At 38.4% G+C, this 27,574-nt stretch overlaps 1 protein-coding gene across 5 annotated transcripts in view; it reads left to right on the top strand.

Moving 5' to 3' along the window:
- BGAL17 (beta-galactosidase 17) overlaps positions 1-27,574 on the top strand; it is a 434,395-nt gene that overhangs the window by 40,306 nt on the left and 366,515 nt on the right. For 3 of the 5 annotated variants that reach the window (XM_089411523.1, XM_089411527.1, XM_089411526.1), the window contains exon 2: positions 3,352-3,459. The exons of 1 other annotated variant lie outside the window; for it this stretch is intronic. In XM_089411523.1, the coding sequence (XP_089267649.1) occupies positions 3,352-3,459 (108 nt within the window). The remainder of the gene's footprint in view (positions 1-3,351; positions 3,460-27,574) is intronic. One more of the 5 variants, XM_089411525.1, reaches the window with a different exon arrangement.

Below are 27,574 nucleotides of genomic sequence, written 5' to 3'. Positions count from 1 at the left end.
CTATCCCAACGTCAACACTTCCAGGCACTGCGTCACCTAGATGGGGACTCGATCAGTAGCCCAGAGTCACTGCTCTCAGCGTCCCGGTCTCACACCCTGACTTCCGGCCACTGAAACTGATCCTCTACTCAAATTTTTGACTTTCTCTCTCTGCCTCTGTGACACTTCTGCATGGCCCTTCTGGCCCTGCGTCAGCCTCTGCGTCAAGGCTTCTGGATCACTTACTGCCTCTCTCTACTAATGTATCTCTAGCTGAGAATCTCTCTCTCCGGAAGCTGCTATCCTTGCCCCTCAACTGCAAGAAATCTCCTTAATCGATTTTTCTTCCTGAGAACTTCCCATTTCAGAAAATCGATTTCCTCTATCTCTCTGTGTGTTTCCCAAATGACCCTCAAGCCCCTTCTTATATCTTCCTGTAGGACAACCAATGACCTAGATTAAAACATAAAAAAAGATTCAGATTCTTTTGGCTTGATCTGTGGCTTTTTCTAGAAGTTTCACCCCTGTTTAGATTAATACCCATTAATATTTTATTTTTCATAAGTTTAGACTTTAGGAACCCCATTAAAAATATTAATTATTTTAATAAAATCACTTCTGGGTGGAATTTCCCAAAACACTTTCTGGGTTCTTTGTAATGCATGTGCCCAAGCCTCCCTGCAAAATTTGAGGCTTAGAGCACCTCTGGTGCTACCCCAAACAACACACACATGCGAGTACCCTAAAGTTTCTAGGGTTACCTAAGGTCTGAAATTGCAGGAGGTATTGTACGCTGCTTTGGTAAGCTCGTAAGGCTAGAAGAGCCCTCATCTTGAAGAGATCTTGTTTTGCTGTCCTTGGAGACTTTGTCTTGCATTGAAGAAGAAAGATTGGCTGTTTGACTTGGTTCTTGGAGGGAGACATAGTCTAGGTTTTGGTCTTGGAAGTCTCCTTTGAATTGATTCTATAAGAAGAGAAGTTCTTTTTGGGGTTTCCCCTGGGGGGGGGTTTCCCCTGGCTTGGATTCTATATCTTGTGTTCATCTTTATGGTTGCAATCTTGATTGTTTTGACATTTATTTAATGATAAGAACATAAGCATGGACAAGAAAAAAAATATAACATCACAAATAACTGACAAGTAAGGAAAAGTTAAATTAAAAATGCTGCCCTAATTGAATTTCTAACAGATTTAAGGTAAAAATGGAAGGTGGCAAGTGTGGATTACCTTGGGCACACTATATCGATCAATGTCTCCTATTATTGCCCCTCCTAACAATGGAAGAAAAGGGCCTCGAGGGGGGTCACACTGAACTATGGGAAAAGGATAATCTCCCATGTGAAGCATGGGATGAAGGGTACAATTGATTGTAGTCAATCATCCAGCTAGGCTTGTTATCCATATTCATATGCCCCAAACATTAAATGAAGCACATAATTACATAAATGGTTAATGTACCTTATGATAGATGATCCACTTTCCTTCAAAAGGTATGTTTTATGGGAGAGAGCACTCAGTGGAGTATAGGTGGAGAGCTTTGAAGTAAAGCTATCTGTGGATCATCATAGGGCTGCTGGCTGACCAATGGGGAGAAAATTTTTCTTCTAGGGGTTAGCCACTTTTAGTGGGTAACATTGCCAACTGTTGCGAATTTGTAGGTTAAGGCAAAACATCCTTGACAATATCCCACAGATTATTTTATTCTAATAAGAGTGTAACCCTCACTTTCCACAATAAGAAATTTGAGGCACCATCTAGTCTATCCACAAATCCAAGGTGAGTTGAGGCCACCTCTGAAATTTAATTTACAAACTCCTAGATTTGAAAATTAATCTTTGAAAAGAATATTGAAACCCTCTGGCTGCTGGTCCTTCTTCCCGGCAGTTGATTTACTATTACAAACCCTTGAGAATCTCAATTAGAGAAATATCTTTAATACATGTAAATTTTTCTAACCCTGGTGACTGCTGTTGTAATATTCTCTCATTAAATAACTCAAAATAAAGTTTATTTAACAGAATTAAATTTGTGAACATTGCATCAATCACATCGTAGTTGAAATTGAACAGCGGAAGAAATAAAACACACAGGGATTTCTCCTTCTAATCATCTTTTCAGTCCTTTAATCAAAGCTTATAAGGTGACTTCTACAGCCTGCTAAACTAGTGGCTGCAATAAATCACTTCAAACAACAATGCATGGTTTGTGTAAAAGAGTGTATAGCTACAGCAGTGCGACCTGCTTTGTTTTTACCTTTCCTGGACAGCAAATTGCTTTTTGTTTCCTCTCAACGTTAAAGCTCACTCCAACAATCCATAAAAGATAAAATATGCTTGACAAATCTGACGGTGTATGGCCTGTGCATGTAGAAGACTCTGATACACTGTACAACCTGTTGTACTTGTTGGTCACTTGAGCTGTTTGGCTTCTTCTTCTTGAATGCACTTTTCTCTTCTCTTGCTCTCTTGCTTTCTTCTCAATATGATATTGATTTCTCCTATCTTCTTCTCTTTATGTTTTGAGAGAAATAACTAATCTCTTCAATCCTAGCAACTAATCTCCTCAAGTTTGGCTGCAACCTATCTCAATCTTGAGATGTTGGCTAAGGTTAAATCCTAATATAAGTTACTAATGTTCTAGACCTTCTTGAACATTCATTTAGATTCCCAAGGCTAAGTTGACTTCAAAACATTAGGCTTTCACTTTTATTTTATTTTTTCAAGTGAAATTACAAGATGGATTTATTTTCCACTTTTCCCAAGTGGTCCATTTACAAATAATGAGATGAGATGAAATAATAAGAAATCTAGACCTAAGACACAACTTGACTTTGTCCATGAGGCCCTTCTCCTAAACGGGTCCACTGAGTGCCATTTAGATTCTCCCAGTCCTTGTTCTGGGTCCCACTTTGCATCTCGTTATCTGCGTCATTTCTCGAAATGTCTCGAACCACTCCTTGCACGTTCATACTAGAGCCTGTGCAGGAAATTACTATCCAAACTACATTTCTCAATAATATTTTCCAGTGATGGTAACATAGATACTATTTGATAGTTATAGGGACCTATTAATTTTTTTTTAACGCATCATTAAGTAACAACATTATAATGAGTAATATGTTCAACGGAACATTGTTCATCATAACACCATATGATATCCAAATTTAGCCTTTATTGAGCAACAAGGTTTGGGATTATAACATTGGGTAAATAACTACTAGATCGGCGTGGAATAATTCTCAGATGAGTGAGACGAGACATCTAGACAAAGACAATATTTTATTGATTTTTCTTAGGATGTAAGGTAGTTTAACTATAAAGTATTTGCTTGGAGCTAATCTTTTCTACATGGTCATGAATTTTTGCATTTCAGCAGCAAAGTGCTCCAAAGTTTTGGATTTCCAATGATATGTTCTTGAAGGATGGGAATCCACTCCAGATTATTGGAGGTGATATTCATTATTTCCGAGTTCTTCCACAGGCAAGATTTATAGCCTTTTATCTCATATAAAACACTAATAGAAATTGCAATTAATCTTCTTGAAATGTTTGTCTCTAGATATGGTAAACTCTTATATCATGAAAAATATTTGTGGTAGTAATCTTGCTTTACTACTCTCTGCATTGATAACTACATCTACAATCACTTTGTTTTATTTCTTGTGTCTTTTATTGCTTCTGTAATTCCTAATTATTTCCCTAAGATGATTAAAAAGGAAACGAAATGATGGCTTGATGAGGAAAAACCCTGAAGATTAGCTTGAGCCCTCAACCAAATAAAATTTCAAAGACTCCCGGGATTAACTTAGTTTGCCGAACGGATCCTCTTTTTCTGGACCTATCCTGGGACACTGAAGGACCCATGACAATCTGATAGTTTGAGATTCTTGTCTGGTTTATCATTTATGTATGGCACAATAGATCTTCAGAAAGGAGTCCTTCCTGAGACTTCATTCTGCTACAATACCAATATTACTTTCTGAATAGACAGATCTCTAATCTTCGCTTCAGATATCCTTCATTGGTGAAAGTGCAAGAGTTAAATTATGGCAAACCCTCGAGCCCTAACTCTGTTCAAAATGACTTTCGGGAATCTCTGTTTCTGGATAAACTTCGATGCTTTCTGCTGGAGCCGCAGGGGTTTCAAATGTGCTTGCATTTGCAGGGAAAACTCCATGAATGTCTTGAATTGGGGATTCATTTGTCAGGGTCATGCAGGCTGTGCATGCAACAAATTTAGATGTTGGATTGAACCATTCTGGCGATTGTTAAGGTATGTTTTGTACTTAGCTGGGCATGGAGAATTGTGCATGGTTTCTGAGAAAAATCTAGCGTTAAACGCTCTGGAATTTGGTGCTGATGAATTCATCTCATTAGGAATGTGTCGCTGAAGATTGCAAATTGCACCCAAGCAGTAAAATGATCTGAATCTGCTTAGGCTTCTTCTGACTAATCTGGATCTGACTTGCACCCTAGAATTCGATAAAATCTGCCTTTTTTGTTTTGTAGGAAGCAAAGGATTTCTCCATGTTTGGTCTGCTTCTGTTCTAGATGAGGGTCCCTTTAACCCATGCGATTTATCTGCTTGAAATGATTCTTTACAAAGACATTATGAAAGATTATATGTTGGAAAATATTCTTCCCGAGTTGAGGATTAGATATATCAAGGACAACTTGTGGAGCTAGCTAATGCTGTTGTAACTCAAAAATAATCTCTTTGGAGGTGCCCTTTGTTGAATTTGGGTAGCATCGGATGTGCTCTAGCCATGAAATTTGGGGGAGAGGCTAAGGCACATGAGATCTCCAAGACCGAGAAATCGTTTGGAGAAATTCCACCCGGATGAAGAGTTATTAAAATAATTAATATTTTTAATGAGTTCTTAAGTCTAAACTTAGGAAAATAAAAATATTAAAGTGTATTAATAAAATATGGGTGAGAAAGTTCTAAGTGATGAGGATCAAGCCAGTTTTAATCTTAGCCGTTGATTAGGTACTTAATCTCGACCTTTGAAGACTCAACAGGAAAAGTATAAGAGGAGGCTTGAGGGTTAGTTGGAGATACACCAAGTGATCGAAGAATTCGATTTTTTGGGGCAAGGTTTGCTGAGCAAATAGAGTTAGTGATTAGAGTTGCAGTGAGGGGCAGTTCAGTTAGGGATTTTCATCCGAGGCTGAAGAATACATAGCAGAGAGGCAGCGTAGTGCCGGGAGAGACAGCGTAGGCCCTAGAAGGGCTGACGTAGAGGCCGAAGAGCTGATGCAGAGGACGCAGAAGGCTGACGCAGGTGACACAGAAGCTATAGAGGCTGCCGCTAGGCCTCAAAGGCAGAGCTGGGGAGATTCTATGGGGCAGACTGGGAGCAGATCAGCAGACCCTGAGCCAGGAGAGGGTGGCGCAACTCATGGAGGAGTGATGCAGTTCCAGAGCAGTGCTTGGAGGAACTTTCACTGTCCAGCATAAGGAACAACCGGATGTTGATTTGGGGTAGCGTCAGACGTGCTCTAGCCACAAAATTTGGTGGAGAGGTTGGGGCACATGAGATCTCCAATACCCAGAAAGGGTTTGGGCAGATTCTAAACAGTTCAGAAGATATTAAAATAATTAATATTTTTAATGGAGTCCCTAAGTCTAAACTTAAGGAAATTAAAATATTAATGTGGATTATTATGAAACCGTGTTAGAATGGTCCAAAAGACATGGATCAAGCCAGATCTAATCTTACCTGTTGATTAGGGATTTAATCTCGGCCGTTGATATGTCAACGAGAAAAGTATAAGAGAAGGCTTGAGGGTCATTTGAAGAGTACACCAAAGTGATTAGTCATTCTATTTTCTAGAGCGGGGTTTGCTAAGGGAGATAGAATCAGTGATCGGAGTTGCAGCTGAGGGGCATTGAGTACAAAGAGACAGAGAGGCAGAGATAGTGCCGGTAGAGCAGCGCAGTAGTCGGGGAGAGTGTCGCAGTAGCAGCCAGGGCTCACGCAAGGCCACGTAGAGGCAGTCGGGAGCTGCGCAATGCTTCAGAGGGCAACATTGCTGATGCAGAGGGCCAGAAGGCTAATGTAGGGCCTCTTGAGGCTGACGCAGACCCTTTCAGGGTGAGGCAGGGCTAGCACTGGGCAGAGAGAGGTTGACGTAGTCCATAAAGGCAGATGTTGGGGTTTCTGGGGCAAATTGGAGCTGAGGAGTTGCCAGAAGGTTTATCTAGGGTTTCAGCCGAGACATTTGTCTCAAACTGAGAGGTATTACTGCCAAGGAAATTCTCTGTTGGGTAGGCCAGATTTGGCACCTAGATTGTACTATGATATTACTTAATAAGAAAATCCTCAGTTAGCTGCACTGGTTTTCCCACATTGGGTTTTTCTGGGGACATTGGTCCAAAAATGACGGTGTCATTTGGTGTGATTGTTTCTGTTTCCTTCAGTTGTTGATCTGTAATATGTTGAGCATGCACTAGTGTTTATTTTCAGTATTTACATTGTAAATAACTTGTTAAGTAACGAAACAAGTAGGTAGGAATAAATCAGATAAAGTGCATGGAGGGTTTCTAACTGGTAGACTTAGAAACATCAACACCGGAGTCACTATGGGGTTTGATCATTCGTTTGCTGATTTTCCAGAATATCTGTCTCTGGATAGAGGTACTACTGCCAAGGATATTCTTTGTTGGGTGAGCCATTTCTGACACCCTAGTTGAATTCACGAAATCTGCTTAACAATACAAACCCTCTATATGCTGCACCGTTTTTCCTGAATTGGGTTTTTCCGGGGATGATTGTCCAAAAATAACGATGTCCCTTGTGTATTTGTCTCTGTTTATTTCAGTGCATGATCTGTATATTTGTGAAGGTTGCAATAGTGTTTACTTCGATGTTTATGCAATTAAATAACTTGTTAATGTAAAGAACAAGTAGGAGATTGTAAACTGGTAATTGCAATAGGGGTTTCTAATGTGTTAGATTCAGGAATTTTCACATGGTATCAGAGCGAATGTAGATCATAGGCGACTGAAGACACCAGTCGAGAAATTTGAGAATTTGCAATAAAGAAGTAGTTGTTCCAAGAGACAACGCTGTTCTAGAGCTGAAGAGGCAAGAGGAGTGACGCAGTGTAGAGAGTGTGACACAGAGGCTCACGTAGTGCCTGCGTTAGCATTCTGAGCTGGGAGAGGAAGACGCAGTAGTTGCGTCAGCCGTCAGGGCCAGCGCAAAGGCAGAGGAGGGCAGATTAGGCTCACGTAGAGCCTTGTCATCCTTCTGAGCCAGGAAGGATTGACGTAGTTGATCGTGAGGAATAGATTCAACCCATGCAAAGATTGCATAGAGCCTGAAGGGCTCATATTTTTTTGTTGCCGGGGCTAAGGGAGCTGTGCAGATTTTGATTTGTGGAGCTACTGGGACGCTGTTTTTGTTGGTGAGAACAATGTCTAAGGAGATTGAACCAAGGTAGAGGGAAGCACTACCTCGACAGATTTCTAGCCAAGAAATCTAGATCTGGGTTGCAGCGACAAAGGAGGATTGGAGAGGAGTGATTTGACGATTGGCCGGAGAGGGAAATCAGGACTCAAAGGGAGTCTAGAGAAGACGAGCAAAGTTGGTAGTGAACGGATTGAGGGATCAGGACAGATTGGACAGGGCTTCCAATTTTGTCATCTGGAAGGCCAGGATCCTGGCAATCTTGGATAAACATTGTATCAAGGAGTATGCTTTGAGCGTAGTAGCTGTCCCAGTTCACGCTAATGCAGTTGAGAAGTATGAGGAGGCCCAGGAGAAGGCGAAATGCATGATCCTAGAGGGGCTCAAGGATCATGTCATACCACCCATTGCTGAGAAAAAGACAACAAAGGAGATGTGGGACACCCTGACCACCTTATACTAGGGATCTTTCGTGCAGTGGAAGATGTTATTGGAGAATCAACTGAGGTCATATCAGATGCAGAAAGGAGAGGAGATATATCCCTTCCTTCTCAGGTTGCAGGGGATTCACGACCAGTGTACTTCTGTGGGGTCTACTCCAAATCCAGAGTTCTTAGTCAGGACTGCCCTGAATGCAGTGTTTGAGGAGTGGAAGACGTTTGTCCAAAGCATTTTGGGCAGAGAAACTCTCCTCAGTTGGGAGGAGATGTGGGCAGCTCTTCGATAGGAAGAGCTCAGGAGATTGACCAAGGCGGGGAGTAGCGGTAAGGGAGTTCGAATCAAGGAGGAGGAGGAGGATGCAACTCTCACATCAGTGGGACAGTAGGGGCTACAAAAGAGGAAGAAGAAAGGCATCTCCAACGTCAAGTGCTTCAACTGTGGGGAGCTGGGACATTATGCCTCTCAATGCCCTAGGAAGAAAGGCAAGGGAGAAGCTTCTAACACAAAGGCTGGTCCAGCAAAGGCGGAAAAGGATGTCGAGACTGATGACTATTGTGCCATGAGTGCTCATGCGCCTCTGGAGAAGAGGTGGGGCGACATCGAGTTGTAGTCAGGAGGACTACTCGATTGGGGGCAGGATCATTGAGGTGCCAAACTCTTGGATCACATACGTCTACGGGAGCCCTTAACGACAGTAGCATGATGACAGGTGTCGGGTGGAGCAAGATGTGATGGAGTGACAAGGCAGTGCTAGAGTGCAGAAGTCTGTAGTAGCGCAGTGGAGGTTGTAGCAGTGTGAGAGGCACAGAAGAGGTTGCAGCAGTGTAGTGGCAGCAGAGGGCGCACATGATAGCAGCAGAGGTAGCTTCAACATCACGAGGCTTCCAGACTGACCAGGATGTCAGTGTTTGGGTGAAGTCAGTTACTTCTTGGCAACTGAGTTACAGTGCAGCAGTTAGCAGTGGCAGTGTAATGGGCAGCATGAGGGAGCACTTTGAGAGGGAGCTGTAGTAGTGGCAATGGCAGTGTCATGGGCAGCAGTACAGGAAGCAACAATGCAGTGGATGTGGGGCAGCATGCCAAGAATCAACACATAGGACCGATGCAGAAGATCAGAGTGATGCTTCTATGGTGAAGCATTGCTAGAGCACATTCCTCGCTAAGAGGGAGTGTTGATTTTGGGTAGCATCGAATGTGCTCTTGCCTTGAATTTGGTGGAGAGGGTAAGGCACATGAGATCTCCAAGAACCAGAAATCGTTTGGAGAAATTCCACCTGATGAAGAGTTATTAATATCATTAATATTTTTAATGAGTTCCTAAGTCTAAACTTAGAAAAATAAAAATATTAAAGTGTATTAATAAAATATGGGTGAGAAATTTCTAAGTGACGAGGATCAATCCAGTTCTAATCTTAGCCGTTGATTAGGTACTTAATCTCGACCATTGAAGACTCAACAGGAAAAGTATAAGAGGAGGCTTGAGGATCAGTTGGAGATACACCAAGTGATCAAAGAATTCGATTTTCTGGGGCAAGGTTTGCTGAGGAAATCGAGTTAGTGATCTGAGTTGTAGTGAGGGGTAATTCAACAAGGGATTTTCATTCGAGGCTGAAGAATACATAGCAGAGAGGCAACGCAGGCCCTAGAAGGGCTGACGCAAAGGTCGAAGAGCTGACGCAGAGGATGTAGAAGGCTGACACAAAAGCTGTAGAGGCTGACGCTGGGCCTTAGAGGCAGCGCTGGGGAGATTTTGTGGGGAAAACTAGGAGTAGATCAACAGACTCTGAGCTGGGAGAGGGTGAGGCAGCTCCTGGAGGAGCGATGTAGTTCTAGATCAGTGCTTGGAGCAGCTTTCGCTGTCCAACATAAGGAACAACCGAAGCCACTGTGGGGTTCGGTCATCCGGTTGCTGATTTGCTGGAATATCTCTCTCCAGATAGAGGTACTATTGCCGAGAATATTGTCTGTTGGGTGAGTCATTTCTGGCACCCTAGTTATATTCACGAAATCTGCTTAATAATACAAACCCTCTATATGTTGCACCGATTTTCCCTAATTGGGTTTTTCTGGGGACGATTGTCTAAAAATAACAGTGTCCCTTGTGTATTTGTCTCTGTTTATTTCAGTGCATGATTTGTATATTTGTAAAGGCTGCAATAGTGTTTACTTCAATGTTTATGCAATTAAATAACTTGTTAATGTAAAGAACAAGTAGGAGATTGTAAACCAGTAATTGCAATAGGGGTTTCTGATGTTTGTTTTAGATTCATGAATTTTCACACCCTTTGAAAAAGAAAACATAAGTTTGAAGATTGCCGACCTAGACTCTGCTGAGGTTGATCTGTTTTTTTCTTTTTGTTTTAAACTGGAATTGTTATAATTTGTATTAAAATGTTGCTATGGCTAGATTGTACAACATAATAATTAAACAAAATGAGGCTTTCCGATACCCAGTTTTTCAAGAAGGGTCCCAAAAACAAAATTGCTCCCTATAGAATGAGCTGCCCTAACATCTCAAAAATTAAAGCATACTGTTCTGCTAGTATAGATTCTGAGAAACTGTTATGAAACTGAAATTATTTTGCAATACATAAATTAACTTGGAATTAAAAAAATACATGCCTACTGTGGGCTTCTTGCTTGATCTCTACTGGCAGTTGCAACTCCTGGTCCAGAGGTTCATTTTTAGATCTCCACGGGCTTGCAACACTGCTTCTTTGTCATTTGGAATTGTTGGAACAGGCTCAATTATTAAATTTGGTTAATATTCTATGTAATAGCTCCTAGCTATGCCTAAAACTAGAAGCATGAAGAACATGAAGAATGAAGAACATGATCACAAACCCTAGAAGCATGAAGAACATGCTCATCTAGAAAATTATAATAATAAAATTTTATTTTTCTCTTTCTTTTTTACCATAAAATTTACATTGATACAAGTACAAATACAATTATGAAGATTGAACTTAGTTACATTTTCTAACGCAAGTATCCTACTACCACTCTTGCCTTTGGTGTTCACAAGCACACTTAGCAATGGCATCCCAAGGACACATAATTTGTAATGATAGGATACCATATTTGCTCTCTCAAATCTCGATCCTTTCACCAACATCGTTTTTACCATAAGTTCCTCTTAGTCTCCCTTTTCTCATGGAGTCCATCCCTTTTGAAAGCACACTTTTAAGAGGTTATCAAATGCAACAACTTTCCCTTTGCTCAACCAACTCATCTAGGTTGAAATTAGGCTTATGGGGTTATTTACAAGTGTTAAGGCCAAGATTAAATTGAATTACAACCCTTTTTCTTTTTGCCTTTTACTCAAGTTAACTTTGGAGGTCATTTCCACATGTTTTCCCTTCCACCTGACTTCTTAAGCTCTAGGATATGGTGTCACTCTCATTGGAACATGAGCCATTGCCTTGGGATTGGTTCCCCCCATCCATCAATCATGTCTCAACTTGGCATAGGTTAGTCGAATATACAAATACATATACACATCATCACATAAAAAGTTATCATATAAAGATAATCATAATCAACCATCATTAATAAACCAACAAGTGGGTAGTGAATCCAAAACACACTCTCTTATAATCATTTAACTCAAGCATAATACATAAGAGGTGTCACAACCTTTGAGTCCATATTCACCCTTCAGCCAAATATTTTCATGAAGAGAGTGTGTTGGGAAGAAGTTTAGAATTATCCCACTCGTGAAATCCAAAAACCAATTGCCAACTTTACATTTTTGTTGTGCCATCGTGAATGGAGTGTGTGAGAGTACCAGAGGATGGGGGAATGTTAATGGCTTTCGCTTCAGATTAGATTCACTCCATTACTTGTTTTGATTAGTGTCCTTCATGTTGAATTGGATATTATCCATTAACTTAGGTCATTATCAAATGAGCTAGGGGATGTGGGATATAGTAAAAAATATCCCTCTTTATCGTTAACATTTTGCCTCTAAGTTGTGTTGCTTCATTGGCCAATTGGTCTACGTGGCTATTTTGAGCTCCTAACACTTGGAGGAAGTCTACCAATTAAACCTTATTGTGTTCTTTTGAATTTTGAGGATGAGCCTTGTTAAGGAATAATCCTTTGGTCAAGTTGAGTGGTGCATATGTTTGATGATAAGAGTTGAGTCTCCTATAACCAGAAGTTTGCTTATCCATCTTGACTCTAGAGTTTGTAAGCCTTGATAAAGTGCCAATGCCTCCACTTGATTATTATTGGCTTCCGCTAGTCCCCACTCAAAACTTGATTCATGATTTCTTTTGGGATAAAAAATGACTCCCTCCCCAAAACACACTTGCCACTCCTACATTTCCTTTCCATGCCCTGTCAAAAAAGAGAATATACATCTGCTACTCTATTTTCCAACGTTGAAATTCTTCTTCATTCATCTTGTTTTTCAAAGATGGCTGATTTATGGGTTTGCAGTTGATGCTTCTTGGTTGTAGATTTTCCTCCATCAAAAGGTCCTTGAGGTAATCTTGTGCCTATTTTTCCAACATTGTCTCTAGGAGGAAGTTCCGAGCATTAGTTTCTACAGGTCTTGGTTGTTACCCACCAAAAAGTGGGTAACCCATAGGAGAATTTTTTCTCCTCCTTGGATAGACAGCTGGCCAATAGCCCTATTGATTAACACATGACATGAGGCCATAGAACCTCGACATATTGCTCTGATCATATTTCTTTCTCCCATATGGTATTCCTTCTTGAAGCAAGGTGGTTCATCCATCAATGGGTACTTTAACCATTTTGTAATCATGTGCTTTTGCTTAATGTTTTGGGACATTAATATGGGGTGATTTGGATGATTGGCCGATCCTGATTGTATTATTGTTCCCTCACTTTAGTTGGGAGGTTAGTCTTTGGCTCTAGTCCAATAGGACCTCCTCTAAGGTCTTAGGATTATAGGAAGAACACTATTAGGGAGGCTCTAATTGAAGTAGTGTACGCATGTTTTTACATACTTATCGTGTTTCTTCATTCCCTCTATTCCATGTTGATTCATTAGGATTGTGGTCATTGCTCATGGGGATTGGCACCATCTCATCCTCATCCTTGATTTTGGGTTGGAAAATTTTCCTTAGAGGTTGACGCAGGTAAAAGGAAGATAAAAGCAAAGAAAGCCACAATGAAAGAAAATTCTAAAATGTAAAAGATGGTTGGGGCACAAATTAGCATGTGGGAAAAAGCCTAGCATGAACTCAACCCCTCTTATTCTCCATCACTCGATTCCTATAGCACTTGATGCTCCATATATAAAAAATTGAAAATGAACCCTTGTATTGTCCCAACCGTAATGAGCGAAACACTGCCTCGTCATTAAGGGGTAAAAAATGCTAAATCTCTCAAATGCAAAATTGGGCTCTTAAGCTATGAACCCAGATCAAAGCATTATCATAAAGAAGTAAAAGGTGCACTAGAGGGGTGGAAAAAGGTCTAGAAAGGTCTTTATTGTGTTTCCTTGGTATTTTGTGCCATTATGACTCCTTTAGCCCTTGTAGGATAAGGCACTGGTCTAAATTTGTGTTAATCACCCTAAAACCAAATAAAAACCTCTCTAAATTTCTCTCTGCTAGACGGCTACGGAAGTTGCTATGTGTTAGGAGCTGATTTATGTGTAAAAACTGCTGTTTTATTGCTTAAAGGTGGCTCTAGATTGTAGATTTGTCTCTATAAACCCTCTAATAGCAAAATCTAGCATTGTAAATTGCTTTACAAGCCATAAAGGCGTTGGCGTCATCCTCTTTTATTGTTGTTTATGCATATCTAACAGCCTTTAATTTGTTTGCTTTAGATCAGTCCTAGTCTCTATTTGAATCCTTTGCTCCTTTCTTGTTGAAGATCATTTGTAGGGTTTTTCATAGGCTGTTATATGCCATTGCATGTCTTAATATGCAAGATCATTCAAACCCTAATTTATAACAACCCTCTTATTGGTATAACCTTAGAGTGCTTGAACCCTAGTATTGAATATTCCCATCATCTTTGGCCTTGCCAAGTCCTCTATCCATCCTTAGACTATAAAAAACAAGTCACCTTGAGCCTAGTATTAGAATATCTTATAGTTGAGCTAGGGAAGCCTCCATTGTGATCGAAATCCCATTAAAGAGTAGGACGAATGTTGCTGAGGTGACAGTGGCAACCCTTCCTCACTATTGCCATAAGGTTTGGCCCCTCGTTTAGTGAGGTCTTGCACCGGTCTTGCTAGGTTTTGTGGAAAGAGTCCCATTTCTTGATAATGATATTTTCTTGCAGAGAAACTTGGGCCGACCCTGCTTTTAAAGATTGGCTTTTTTAGAAAATTTCTGGAATACCTTTTGTGCAAGGTAGAAAACCTCTTCATTAGGGAGATACCTTTTGTGCAAGGTAGAAAACATCTCTTTATGAGGGAGATGTTCAACCACAAATCTCAACTCTTACACATCATACCCTGCCCTGGGATGATCAAGGGTATCGCCTCACACTTGTTGGTCTGTTAAATTGGAGCAGCAAGTGGCAAATAGAGTTCCATAGTGTACCGGACAACAAAATGGTGAGATCCTTAGTTTCTCCTCAACCCCTTGGACAACAATCAATATTATTGAGATCGACATAGAGGTGACAAACTGTAGATTAGGCCACACATTCTTAGCGCGTTAGAGAGATTGGCTCCATATGGATCCAAAGTAGGACACCTCTTGCTCATCAAACTACCTCCCAGTACTAGAGGAGTAGCCAAAGATCCATTCAGAGTTTTTTTCGTTTGATTTTGAATATAAGTTTATGGTTTGTGACATTTACTTGGAGCAGTTTACAATTCCATTTATTTATGAAGCTTATGTTTACATGTCTTGTACAACTTTGAGAAGTTACATCATTGTGAGCATTTCCAACTACTTGAGGCAATTTCTTTTTTTGTAAAGCAAACTTAGTTGCATCACTTTAATTCACTTACAAGCTAATTTCCTTTTTCCAATTGAAGTTACATTTGCAATTTACTTTGAGCATTATCTCATTTCCATTATTTTGAAGCATTGCAAATCTCCTTGGGAAAACTTACTTGCATATCATTTACAAATTTTAGCATAGTTTGCATTTTAACTCAATTAACCTCCAAGCATAAGCTTGGTTGATAAAAAGTATAGGGAAAAAGACTTTCTTGGAAAGTTCTTCCATCTGGTATGAAGTAAGGTAAAAGCGTTGTGACCCTTCAGTTATGAAAGTGGCTTGTCCCCTTGTAGGAACGAAAGCACACGCTGGCTCGTAAGACTCAAGGGACAGGTATCGTTAATGACATCTCCGTGCCCTCGCCTCCTCTTTCTTACAGTCACTCCAATTTTTACCCTTTGGTAAGAGCTCAAGAGGAGGACTTTTCATTTAGATTAAAAACAACCAAGACTAATTGCATTCAAATCTAGTATAGGTGCATCTCATGCTAATACATCTTATGATTTCACTTGCAATTGTCCATTTTACTTGTCATTATTGAATATTTTATGTTGGCAAGCATTGTTTCATTTTCCTTTTGCAAGTAGAACACTAATTGCTTTTCCTTTTGCAAGATATCTCTATATGCTTTGATTTAGGCATTGATTATATTTTAAAAACATTTTATATCTTGTATCGATTATCGTGCTAACATCTTTGTCTCCATTTCAGGATTGCTTTGCTTTCATTGTTGGAAGCATTCTACTTTTGTTTTGAGCAAATGTATCTTTCATTCCTGTTGAGCAATTTATCTTAAGGCACTGGTTTTATGGTTTTATTATGTTAATGATTTTTATTGCTCATATCATATTTTTCTCATAATTCTTAAAAGTAATCCACTTTCACTTTAACATCTCTCCTAGAACCTCACATTTCTTTTATCTTAGTTTTCCATATTAGGGACCACCCCCCATAGCTAACTTAGGAGATAGCTTAAACGGAGAGAGGGGATTTAGTGTGACAACCCCTTCTCTTAGTTCCCTGCCACCAACACACCTCGTGGGGTTGAAGACTTTTCTCACTAACTTGTAGGTAGGTATAGGCGTCAGGGTCAACAGGTCACATGATAATTTACTTAAAAGAGATCCATTGATCTTATGGTTATATCTCAACCGTTGAAGATTAGTTTTTTGGCTCATATCAAAGTTATAAAAGAAAGAGATGGCAAAGGACAAAGACACACATAACATTTATTCTTTAGGCACTTTAGTTTATAAAGTGATTTTATAAAGTTGAAAAGTGTACCTTTTTAATTAATGACTAAAAAGTAACTTTATATAAAGTGAGTCACTTTATAAAGTTGGGTCACTTAAGTGATTTAAGTGGGCCCAATGTGAGATTAAGTCATGACCATTGATCTTGAGCCAAATTGAATCTCAACCATTGATATCTAGAGTTAGGTATTTTAGTCATTAACAATAAATAAAAGGAGAAAGGGAGAGTGAAGAGACACATCCTTCTTCATGAGATTTGGAGAAGAGTGTTAGAAAATTAGAAAGGCAAAAATATTTTCTTATGTTGATAATTACTTGTGATATTCTTATGTTCTTATTAGCTTTCTTATTAGAAGCTCTAACTCTACCTAATAAACTAGATATATCCGCTTGACCAAGCATGCTTTGACCTTCTTATGGAGAGATTTACTGTACAAACACAAACCCCAATTAATAATTAACTTTCAAACATACAAGTAAGTAAACACAAATCTTTGAGGTCCTCAATCATTCAGATGTTGCCAGTATGATCAAGTTATATACAATTTTGTTGGAAGCTTTCTCCTTCTTCTTTTGTCATAATGTTCCCTCCCTCTTAATCGGGGAGATATATCCTTCCTTCTATCTAGGCTCCCTCTTAACTTAGGGAGATCAACTATTTTCTTCTTCTATAACATCAAAGAACCTTTTATGTCTTCATTTCTTCTTACGGTATCAAGGTCATCTTCTTTCGTCATGCTTATCATCTTCATCATCTTGAAGATTGTGTACCTGCAAATCCTTCAATAGAAAGTACAATGAAATACAAATATATAGAAGCATGAAGTTAACTATACCAAAAAATCGAGTCATTATAATGGAAGCATTAAAATATTCAAACTTTAGATGTTTGATACTTAAACCTAGTTAGGCTCATAATCAACAAAAGAAACATACTTCAACCTTTTGCGAGGATTATTGTCATAAACCCTAGATCATATTATTAAGACTCGAAGCAACTCAATGAAGATATCAGACTCTTATTCTTGCAAACCCTAGATTCCATCTTTGTGATAAAAAGCCTTTAGATATTATCAATTTAATCAAATAACAATTCTACTATGCATGTTATACTCTGTTAGGGCTTTTTGCATACCCTAGATTTTTATCATCAAAACTAAAACATATAAATAATATCATCAAGTCTTAGAATATCAATCTTTACTAGGAATTGTTACAAACTCTAGAATTCATGAGCTAAAACATGAGCAACAACAAATAGGTCAGCATACTCGTAGATACATATCTAGGATTTTATAGTCACGCACTAGAAATCACAACACTATCTACTAGGTAATCCTAGGACACATACATTAATATATGAAAGTTAGACATATAACAAATTTTAACAAGACTAGGGTTTCAATCAAACAAATGAATACACACCTAAACTTTTATCCCCAAAATCTTACTATCACAAGGGTTTTGTTCATAAACCCTAATTTATCAAACCCTAAAGATTTAGGATTACAGTGTATTAACAACAAACCCTAAAGAACTAGGGTTTCTATTATAAAAATACCAAAACTATAAACATCAAGAAAATAGGATTTCTAGACTTCATGATCAACCCTAAGTAGCTTAGGGTTTCATAATCAATATTGACACACCCTTAGGTTAGGGTTTTATAGAGAACCTTTTAGGGTTCCATAAGAATTATAATGTAATGAGGGTAGATTTAATCTAATGATTAATCACCCTAACAAGAATCTCTTACGATTCAAAACCCTAGGCATAATGATGTCAGTAATGTAAAGCAAATTTAAAAAGAGAAAGAACATACCTTTTTCATGAATAGAACCTTACAACAATGATTTAAGACATACCTTGAGATGTTCTATAACAAACCTGGTAGGACTTCAATTCTTGATGGACTTTCAGAACTTCTTTCATGCTTCAAGTTTATCCTTTGAGGTCTCCTCCATAGCCTTTGTGCATTTTGCAAGCTTTTCCTACCAAGGAAAGTCATGAAGAACAAGTTATTAGCATATAATACAAACAAACCTTAATGTGAGGAAGAAACTAAATATGAAAAGATGAAACAAGGAACAAGATACTTATCTTTTGGTAAATGATGGAGGCTCCCTCTTAATCCAATCTTTGAGGCATACCTACAACTTATAAAAACAATTCAAAAATGTCTTAACAGAACATGTTAGACCTACAAATTTTCGAAATCAAAACATAAAGGAAATTTAGAACTTAGAATAGAAGACCAAGGGAGGATATGTGAAAGGGAGGACTTAGTGGTATAAGTCCTTGATTTCCGATTCTTCTTTAGTCTTGTTCTTCTTAGATGGAGCTTCATCGGTGATATTTCCTTGATCCTTATCTTGCTTCTTATTTCTTGGATTTTCAGGACAATGACTATTGTAATGACCCATCTTGTGGCAATTGTAACATTCGACTTTGGACAGGTCCATTCTTTTTTGGTCCTTTGAACTTCTTGAAGGTTCCCTTATTCTTATGATGAGCATAATAGGCATTTGAGATGTTTTCTTCTTCATCCTCTTTCTCGTTGTTTACTAACGATATTCTTGCTTCTTCTTGACTACATGCATTACGCATTTGTTCAAATGTTGGAGTATCCTTCCAACTGTTAAGCACTGATGTAAAGGCACTTCAAGATTGTTGTAGTCCTAGAAGGGAAGTAATTATGAGCTCCTTTTTTGGGACAACTTCATCTATTGCTTGGAGTTCATCTTTGATTCTTGATATCCTTATGAAATATGGATAAACGATATCATCATATGTCATCTTAACAATTCTTAGTTCATTCTTGAGGCTTGCTATTTGACCAATGTTCTTAATTGTGAATAACTTGGAGAGAGCCTCGTACATTTCTTGAGCGGAATTTATGTTGGATATGTATGGAATTAGGTGAGTCCTAGTGTCTAGAGTCATTGTATATTACCATGTTAGATCACTCGTAAAATTTTGTGGAATTTGATTAGGTCTAGGGGTCATTTTTAAAATTTCTTGCGAGACGAGAATTTTAATAAATTGTCTATGTAATTTGTAATAAGTGATGTCTAGAGAAGTTGTATGGGGTATGAGTGCTCGAAATTACACCTTTACTCTTCAACATTCTACTAAGACACACTTTGAGGGGTAAAAAATAAATTATAACCCTGAAAACCCACTATCCTAAGTCTAGGGGAAAATGTGGCAATAAATTAGCTAGCAAATAAATAAATGGGAAAAATTAAATATCCACACATGCCAGAATGAGGTGGAAATGAGGTGGAAATTCACCAAGAGATAAGAGTTGAGTTCTAAGATAATGTGGACTCCACCTAAGCCAAGAAAAGAGGACCACATGTGCAAATCAAACTTCTAGAGGAGGGACCACGAGTTCCAAGAGACAAATCCCACGAATTGTGGAAGGTAGCTCGAGTTCCAAAGTTGACTTGAGTATTTGCTGGAGATTTGACTGAGTTCACTTGAGATGAAGTGGAGAGTGGTCTCCTACCACTCCACTTCACTCATTCATATGTTCCCTTCCACTCCCATGAATTCCTCAATCATGGCTAGCGTGGACCTTCTTGGAGATTCAAATTGCATGAGGTGATTGCCTAGGGATTTTCATCATTCCACCTTGTAATCATCTTCCATTTTCCTATTTATATGAGCCTTTGGCTCTCATTATGTAATCTTGATCAGTGTTATCAGAACCGGATTAGAACCAATGGAACTGGCTGGTCTGGCCGTGTTTGGCCCGAAACCGATCCTCTGAACCGCAATTGGTTGGTTCAGTACTGAACCGGCTGGTTCATGACCGGTTTTTTTCTGTGTCCCTTCCCAGGTCAGGATAAAAAAATTTGCCTTTTTTAATCTTAATTTTAATTTTTTCAATTTGTTGGTTTACTTCTAATTCTCCCCTAGGCCAACCTAATATTCAAGCCTATGGTCCTTAGCGTAATATTTAAGCCTATGGTCCTATTATTGCTATGCATTTCAGGGTAATGTTAAGTTCTTGAAGTAAAAGTGACATTCTCCTTAATTTTTTATTTCCATCATTTTCCTTAAATTTAAAACATTACCATAAAATGACTCAGGATGTTTGAGAGTGGTTCCAACCTCATTGGATTTCATATGGAGAAAGTAGAATTTTAGATTTCACTCAAAATCTAGTAGACTCAACAATTTTTCAGGATATCAGGATTGCAGGGATTGCAACATTTCCATTGGATTTTGTCATGTACGAGGGTAATGAACTAGTATTTAATAAAGAACAACAAACCCTCTATGTACTTTGCTGTTAGTGGCAATGGTTGTCAAACTCCTCTATCTGGCTACTAAAAGTGTAACCATCACTAAAACAAAATCTTGACTTGACATGCTACGCTTTTTCTATCTTATTTTAACGCTTAAAGGGTTATATTGATGATAAAGATCCCAATATAGGCAATGATTGCAGACTTCGATGCTACTCATTCTTCAAATGAGGACAAGGAGGATGATCAAGATGATAACATTGACAATTAGCACTTGTAGGTTGTAACTATAGTATTGTAGACTAGTATCATACTATCATGTTATTTTGGACTATAAAGGCCTTTTAGCTGCTTGATGTTTTTTGGTTCAACGATGTTTTGCACGAAGTGCTATTTTGGTTATATGCACTATTACATGCTATATAAATGAGAACTTTTGCATATTTGTGTATAAATGGTTTGGATTCATATGGATGCACATGAATATATAAGTTTTTCTTTAAAATATGAATATTTTGTGTTTTTGGTAAATCGGTTTTTTATCGATTCCGGTCCAGTTCTGATCGATTCTCGGTCCACAAGGTTTTTCGGTTCGATCACCGATTTGGTTCTGATAACATTGATCTTGATACGAGTTTCTGTGCTTGGTGAAGCTCTGCTCTTTTGTACACTCACTTTCTATTGCAATAAAAGACTTTGGGGTTCACTTATGAGGTGTTGTTGTTAGGCACCTATACTACTAGTGTAACCCCTTATTGTTATTAGTACAACCCCCTTAATATTGATGTACCCATGTAGTGCCCATATTGTTACTATTGTGCCCCATAGAAGCCCACTATTGTTATTATTATGCCCTTACATTATTATTGTTATGTCAGCTCTGATTATATTATGACCCCTTAGACTCCTATATATAGAAAGGTGGTATTTTCATTTGTATCATCGAAGAATTGTTCATTTGTGTAATGTAAAGGAGGTTTCCCCCTCGAAGAGGCTGAATTCTAAGGCGTTTGTCTCTCTTTTCTATCTTTTTGTGAGCTGGTTTCATAACATTTGGTATCAGAGCTTTGGATTCTAGGGTTTCGCTGCTCCAAATAGGTCATCGTGGAATTTTCGCTATAACTCTTTTTCTGTGATGTTTCAGAAGCGGACAAGAAAACCCATTTGAGACAAAATCGCGTTGAACCTCGGGTCTGAATTTCAGAGCTTTTCGCGCTATATTTGTGGAGATATGATCTGAGGAATTTGGTCTTTTTGTAGACTCTTGAATTACATTCCAAACAAGTGACCTTGGGAAAATCAACATAATTTTTGTTTTGATCATCAGATTGCAATTTCGTAAGAAGTTACAGAAAGAGGATGGACTGTAGTTTCCTGTGTATATTTTTCAAATCCTAAGGTTAACACAGTGACACGTGGCACTTCATACAAGTTTGATCTTTTGAAAAGGTATATAATCAGGTCATCTTGGGAGATTGTTCATAACTCTTTCTTGGAGAATCTAAATTTGAACAGACTAGTGGCATTGGAAAGAGGACACAGAGGGCTACTGTAGATCACAATTTCAGAACTGGAAGAACCGAAATTACAGAGTTATAGTCATTTCAAGATCGAGTTCCTAAAATCAAGAAAAGGTGATATGAGGAAGTTTGATGGCAAGGATTTGGTAAATTGGATACTTCAGATGGAGCAATATTTTGATCTACATGGTGTACCACTATTACAAAAGGTATGTATTGCATCTTCATATTTAGAACCGGATCAATTTTTATGGTATAAAGGGCTTTGTTCTCATAAACAACTTGTTATGTGGTCAATTTTCACAGAGGAAATGATAGCACATTATGAGGATACAAAGAGCAACACCTTCTTTAGAGCAACACCACAACAATTGGAAAGGCTAAAAGGGCTTTTTTACATAGTGGAAAGTAAAATAATGGCAACAAGGAAGTCTACCTCTCACAACTATAAAGATGGAAGTGTTGTTTCTCCTAGCCTTCCACAACCTACAAGGGTTACACCATAACAATTGGAAGAAAAAAGAGAAAAAGGGCTTTGTTACAATTGTGATAGCAAATGCACTAAAGGTCATAAGTGTGCTGAGAAGAAATTATTTTACAGAGTATGAAAAAGAGGAAGAAAAGGATCAAGAAACATCAAAAGAAGAGAATATACGCCAGAACCCAACCCCAGAGAAAGAAGAAATGAATCATACCATATCTTGTAAAGCATTGGCAAGAATTACCACTCCTCAAACTCTGAAGATAGAAGGACATATCAACAAGAAAAAGGTGCAAGAAGTGAAAGATCACATCGAGAAAGAAGAAATGAATCCAACCATATCTTGTAATTCATTAGTCGGAATTACCACTCCTCAAACTATCAAGATAGAAGGACATATCAAGAAGAAAAATGTTCAAGAAGTGAAAGATCATATCGAGCATCAAGAAATAAATCCAACCATATCTTGTAAAGGATTGGAAGAAATTACCACTCCTCAAACTCTAAAGATAGAAGGAAATATCAAGAAGAGAAAGGTTCAAGCAGTGAAAGATCACATCGAGCATCAGCAACAAGTTCTCCAACTTTTAAAGGATAACGCCACTTTGGTGCAAAATCGAATGAAACAACAGGTAGATCAACATCATAGTGAAAAATGTTTTGATGTAGGTGATTGGGTATTTTTACTGCTACATCTCAAGCAAGCTATTTATGAGAAGGGAATGTTGGCAATACTACATGCACTTAAGAAATGGCGACCTTACCGAATGGGAAGACACTTCAAGGTAAAAATGGATCATGATAGTCTTAAATACATTTTAGAACAACTATTATCTTTAGAAGAACAGAAAAAATGTGTCACAATTATGTTGGGTTATGACTTTGACACCATCTATAGAAAATGGAAGCAAAATTTTGTTGCAGATGCACTCTCAAGAAAGGATGAGGATGTGGAAGCATTGTTTTGTGCTATTTCTATTATCCAACTAGATTGGATAAACAAAGCAAGGGATGAATGGAAGAAGGACGAAGAAGTATGGCCACTTATTCAAAAGTTGCAAAAGATTCCAATTCAAACAATATTGCCAGAAATTGAAGAGGAAGGAAAAATCATATTGGAACCGGGAGCAGTGACAGAAACAAGAACCCGACAGCTACAAATTCGATCAACTTCAGAGTATCTCATCAAGTGGAAGAACTTGCCCGCTGAAGATTCCACATGGGAGGACAAGAATTTTATATAGAAGCATCAATGACTACTCAAGCGTTGAGGACAACACTTTTTGAAGGAGAGGGGCATGTCAGGCCCCTATACTACTAGTGTAACCCCTTAATGTTATTAGTACAATCCCCTTATTATATTGATGTACCCATGTAGTGCCCATATTGTTACTATTGTGCCCCATAGAAGCCCACTATTGTTATTATTGTGCCCTTACATTATTATTGTTATGTCGGCTCTGATTATATTATGACCCCTTAGACTCCTATATGTAGAAAGAAGGTCTTTTCATTTGTATCATCCAAGAATTGTTCATTTGTGTAATGTAAATGAGGTTGCCCCCTCGAAGAGGCTGAATTCTAAGGCGTTTGTCTCTCTTTTCTATCTTTTTGTGAGCTGGTTTCATAATAGTTGTTCTTCTTGGGTATGGTAATGTCTTGATCATTGTGCTTCATCATTCTACTTGTGCTATTGTGATTATTATTTCCATTATGCCTCTAGAGATTTGTTAATGTAGAGTTACCTTACATTGGCGTTTAGTTTTGAAAACTTTGCTTTGGGTAGGGAATGTTTTAGTTGATTTTCCTATAAATTTCTAAAATTTATTTCGTTGCTTTTTACTAAACCCATATGGATCTAATGTGTATTCGAATTTGTGTAAAATAGTCCTTTAATTTCCAGATTTGAAGGCTCCCTTTCTGTGCCTCATTTGCAATCGACCTAGCTTCAGCAAGGAGAGGATCTAGTGTTTAAGCTTTAAGAAACTATTGTAAAGATCTTCCTTGAGTTTAGTTGAGGCCTCTAAAGGGTTCTCATTGCTTGTAACCAAGTTAATAAAAGTTCATTTTTCTTGAGGGAGCTTGGGAGTTTTTCCCATGGTCTCCCATCTCCTCATTTGGAGGGAGAACTTTTTCTTTTGGGTGGATTAAATTTCTTAGGTTAGTTCTAATTTATTTGCATGCATTTTTCTCTAGTTAAATGTAATCTAATTTGTGCATGGTTTAGCTCATAATTTCAACACATAAGTTATGACACTCACATTTTCTATTTTTCAAATCAAACTTGCCAATTTGCTTACTAGTCTCTTGTATTGTGCAGTCAATTTACTGGTTGCTTGAGCTACAATATTTTTGCAATCTTCTGTGGTGCAACTTATCTCTCATTTACTTTAAGCTACAACACATTACAAGCAATCATTTTTATTTCCTTGACAAATTAGATTTGTTTATTAATCTATTTCTCTCTTAAGCTTGACATTTGTTTCACATGCTTCATCGTTCCCTTTTATATGTCAGTTTATGCTTGAGATACCATCTTGAATATCACATTGTTGATTGATATATATCTTGGATCATTTTGTTACCATCATTTACTTGAAACAATTTGCAATTAGCACTTAGGCATTCTAGCATTAGTCTTGCATCTCTAAAAATTACCCCTAAGCATAAGCTTGGTTGTATAGACATCTTAGGACCAAAAATTTCCTAATTCTGTTTTCACCTAGTATGGAGTAAGTTTCCAACACGTGACCTCGCAGTTCTCTTGGTGGCTTTGTTCCCTTGTAGGAACGAAGGCACGTGGATCGTAAGAATTATGGGAAGGGTATCGTTAATGACAGAGTAGTGCCTCCTCAACCCATCTTCATTGCAACTCACCCCAATATTGTTATATAACTCTTGCTCTTGTCATCTAGAAATTTACATTGTTCATGATCATTTTATGTTGTATCATTCCATTTGGGCATTTCCTTTACAAGTGCAAGTTATATTCCTGTTGCTCATATTTCATATCTTGAAACTAACACTTGTTTTATAGGATTACTTGTCATTGTAACTTGAATTTCCATTTCCATATTGCAAGTACTTGATATTTTCATTTGAGCATTGTTTACAAGGCATTGGTTTATACTCTTTATTGTTGAATTGCTATATTGAAATATACCTCTCACATTGCTCATCATTTACACACTTGTTAAACTCTTGAATTAAGTTACTTTTGAGAACTAGTTCCCTTAACCTTAGTGTTATGAGGAATTTTGCATCTACGGATAAATACTAATTCCCTAGGTAGGTAGCTATACCTAGAACAACAGATTTAAAGCGCTTATCCTTTTTCTATAGACGATAAATAAGACAAGGGAATCAAAGGACCTACTTGTTCTTTCGCTTTCCTTTTGTCTCCTTTGTATGGCTCCCGTCACTCCTTCTCGAACTTAACTCGCTCAAAAGGTACTTGCAAGCATAAACAAAAGACAGAGAACCAATCAAATCAAGAGATCTATCGAATATAAGTAAATGGAATCAGATACATTCACACATATAAACATCATATATCAAGATAAGCATATGGAAAAAGGTGTAAACAGTTTATTAAGTAGAAGGAAGAATTACAACCATGAAGTCCGATCCATTGTTACTCTTCTAGCTTGGGTTCCAACCAACATCACATCAATAGCGCAATACTCCGGCAGCATAACACTACTTACTTACAATCTCAATCCTCACACCAACAGTATCTCCTTACAAATTCTCAAGTTCTAGCCCCTGATCACTTAGATGAGTGCTCAATTTATAGGCAAATGGAGGAGGTTTGGTCATACATGAGGGTATTGAATGGCCTTCCAAAGTTAGAGTTAGTTTCCATGGAGGAAGGGATGAGAGGTTAGGAGGTTACTTAACTCATTCCCTATCCAATTTCGAGCTCATAGGAGATGATAAGTGTGGGAATCTTCTAGATGGCTCCAAAAGTTAAGAATATTCCCAGAACCCTATGATGATTTTGCTCAAACTCGCCCAAAGCAGGTTAAAGTGGGCCTAGGTGCTCTGCAAAGCACCCTGACATGGGCCTACTTGCACTGAAGCGCACTTACCCCTGACCAAGGCTGCACTGGTCCCTCAAGAAGGCATTTCTGAAGGGTTTCTGGCCAAAAAACTCTTAGGGAAGGAGGCATTCAAAGTGGTGACTTGTCTAGGGCATGTAGCAACTGAATTAGGGTTTGATGAGCCCCAATAGTATTGATCTGGATGATGGGAGTGATGTGCCCAAATGGACCTGTAACAACTGCCCCCTAAAGCATGAAGGCGAAAATAATGATCTCGAGTGATATGCTTTACGATGTGATGAGGAGGTTCCGAAGTGGTTGGTGACTTGCATCATTTACAATACATAATATCATGATATTTTGATTTTTTCTCATGAATCGCTAAGGGAAGGCATACCCATGCTCAATATATAAACTTTCATTACAAGTACATAGATAGTCGTCTACAGATATAGACCCATGATCAGATGACCATCAAGGTAAAGCCATTATACGGATGATTTGGTACATTTCCTGAAATTGCAACCCGAATGGATGAAACTAGATCTGGGGTCTTCTATCTCGTTTAATCGTTCGCTCAAGTATGAGTCTGACCATGCGAATATGTGATTTGAAGTCGAACATGGAAGATACCGTCTGATTACCAGCCAATGATGTAAGTCGTTAACAAATGCGAGAGAAATCACCGATAATGATAATGATCCTCAAGGTACTGCAGTACATTCTGCATGGTTTGAATGGATGTTTTGATGTCGAGCACCATACAAAGTCTTCCAGTCGAAGGCAAGTGATGTCAACCTATCGCCGGAAGCGAGAAACTTGCCATTGATGTATGCAAGCTTCAAGGTATTGGAAGGGTGTTTCTAAGTCAACTTCTTGGATATTGTGCTGATGTCGACAAGAAGCGACTCGTCGCAGGAGGGCCTCGATGTATCCGACATCAACGACACGAAACGGGTAATGATTTTGGAGACGGAATTTGACTAACGACACAAGGTTCAGGAATGACGGTCATGAAAATGAAGGTTTATGAGTATTGCAAAAGATGAATTTTAACTGAGTGACTTCTCTTGAACATGTCAGCAACACTAAATGGATTGGCAACATTGACCTAAAACAAAAGTAATGGATGGCATGCCAAGGTATGATGACCATCAAGTAGGTAACCCAACCCAAATAGTCATAGTGATGAAATGAAAGTGTCATGTTCAAGAGCGACCTACTGCCATAAAGTGGTTTACCCTT

This window comes from Pinus tabuliformis, chromosome 3_1 (assembly GCF_031772625.1).
Source record: "Pinus tabuliformis cultivar Carrire ecotype Pingquan chromosome 3_1, CPIR1, whole genome shotgun sequence".
Classification (NCBI taxonomy): domain Eukaryota; kingdom Viridiplantae; phylum Streptophyta; class Pinopsida; order Pinales; family Pinaceae; genus Pinus; species Pinus tabuliformis.
This window is presented reverse-complemented; position numbering and strand designations above follow the sequence as displayed.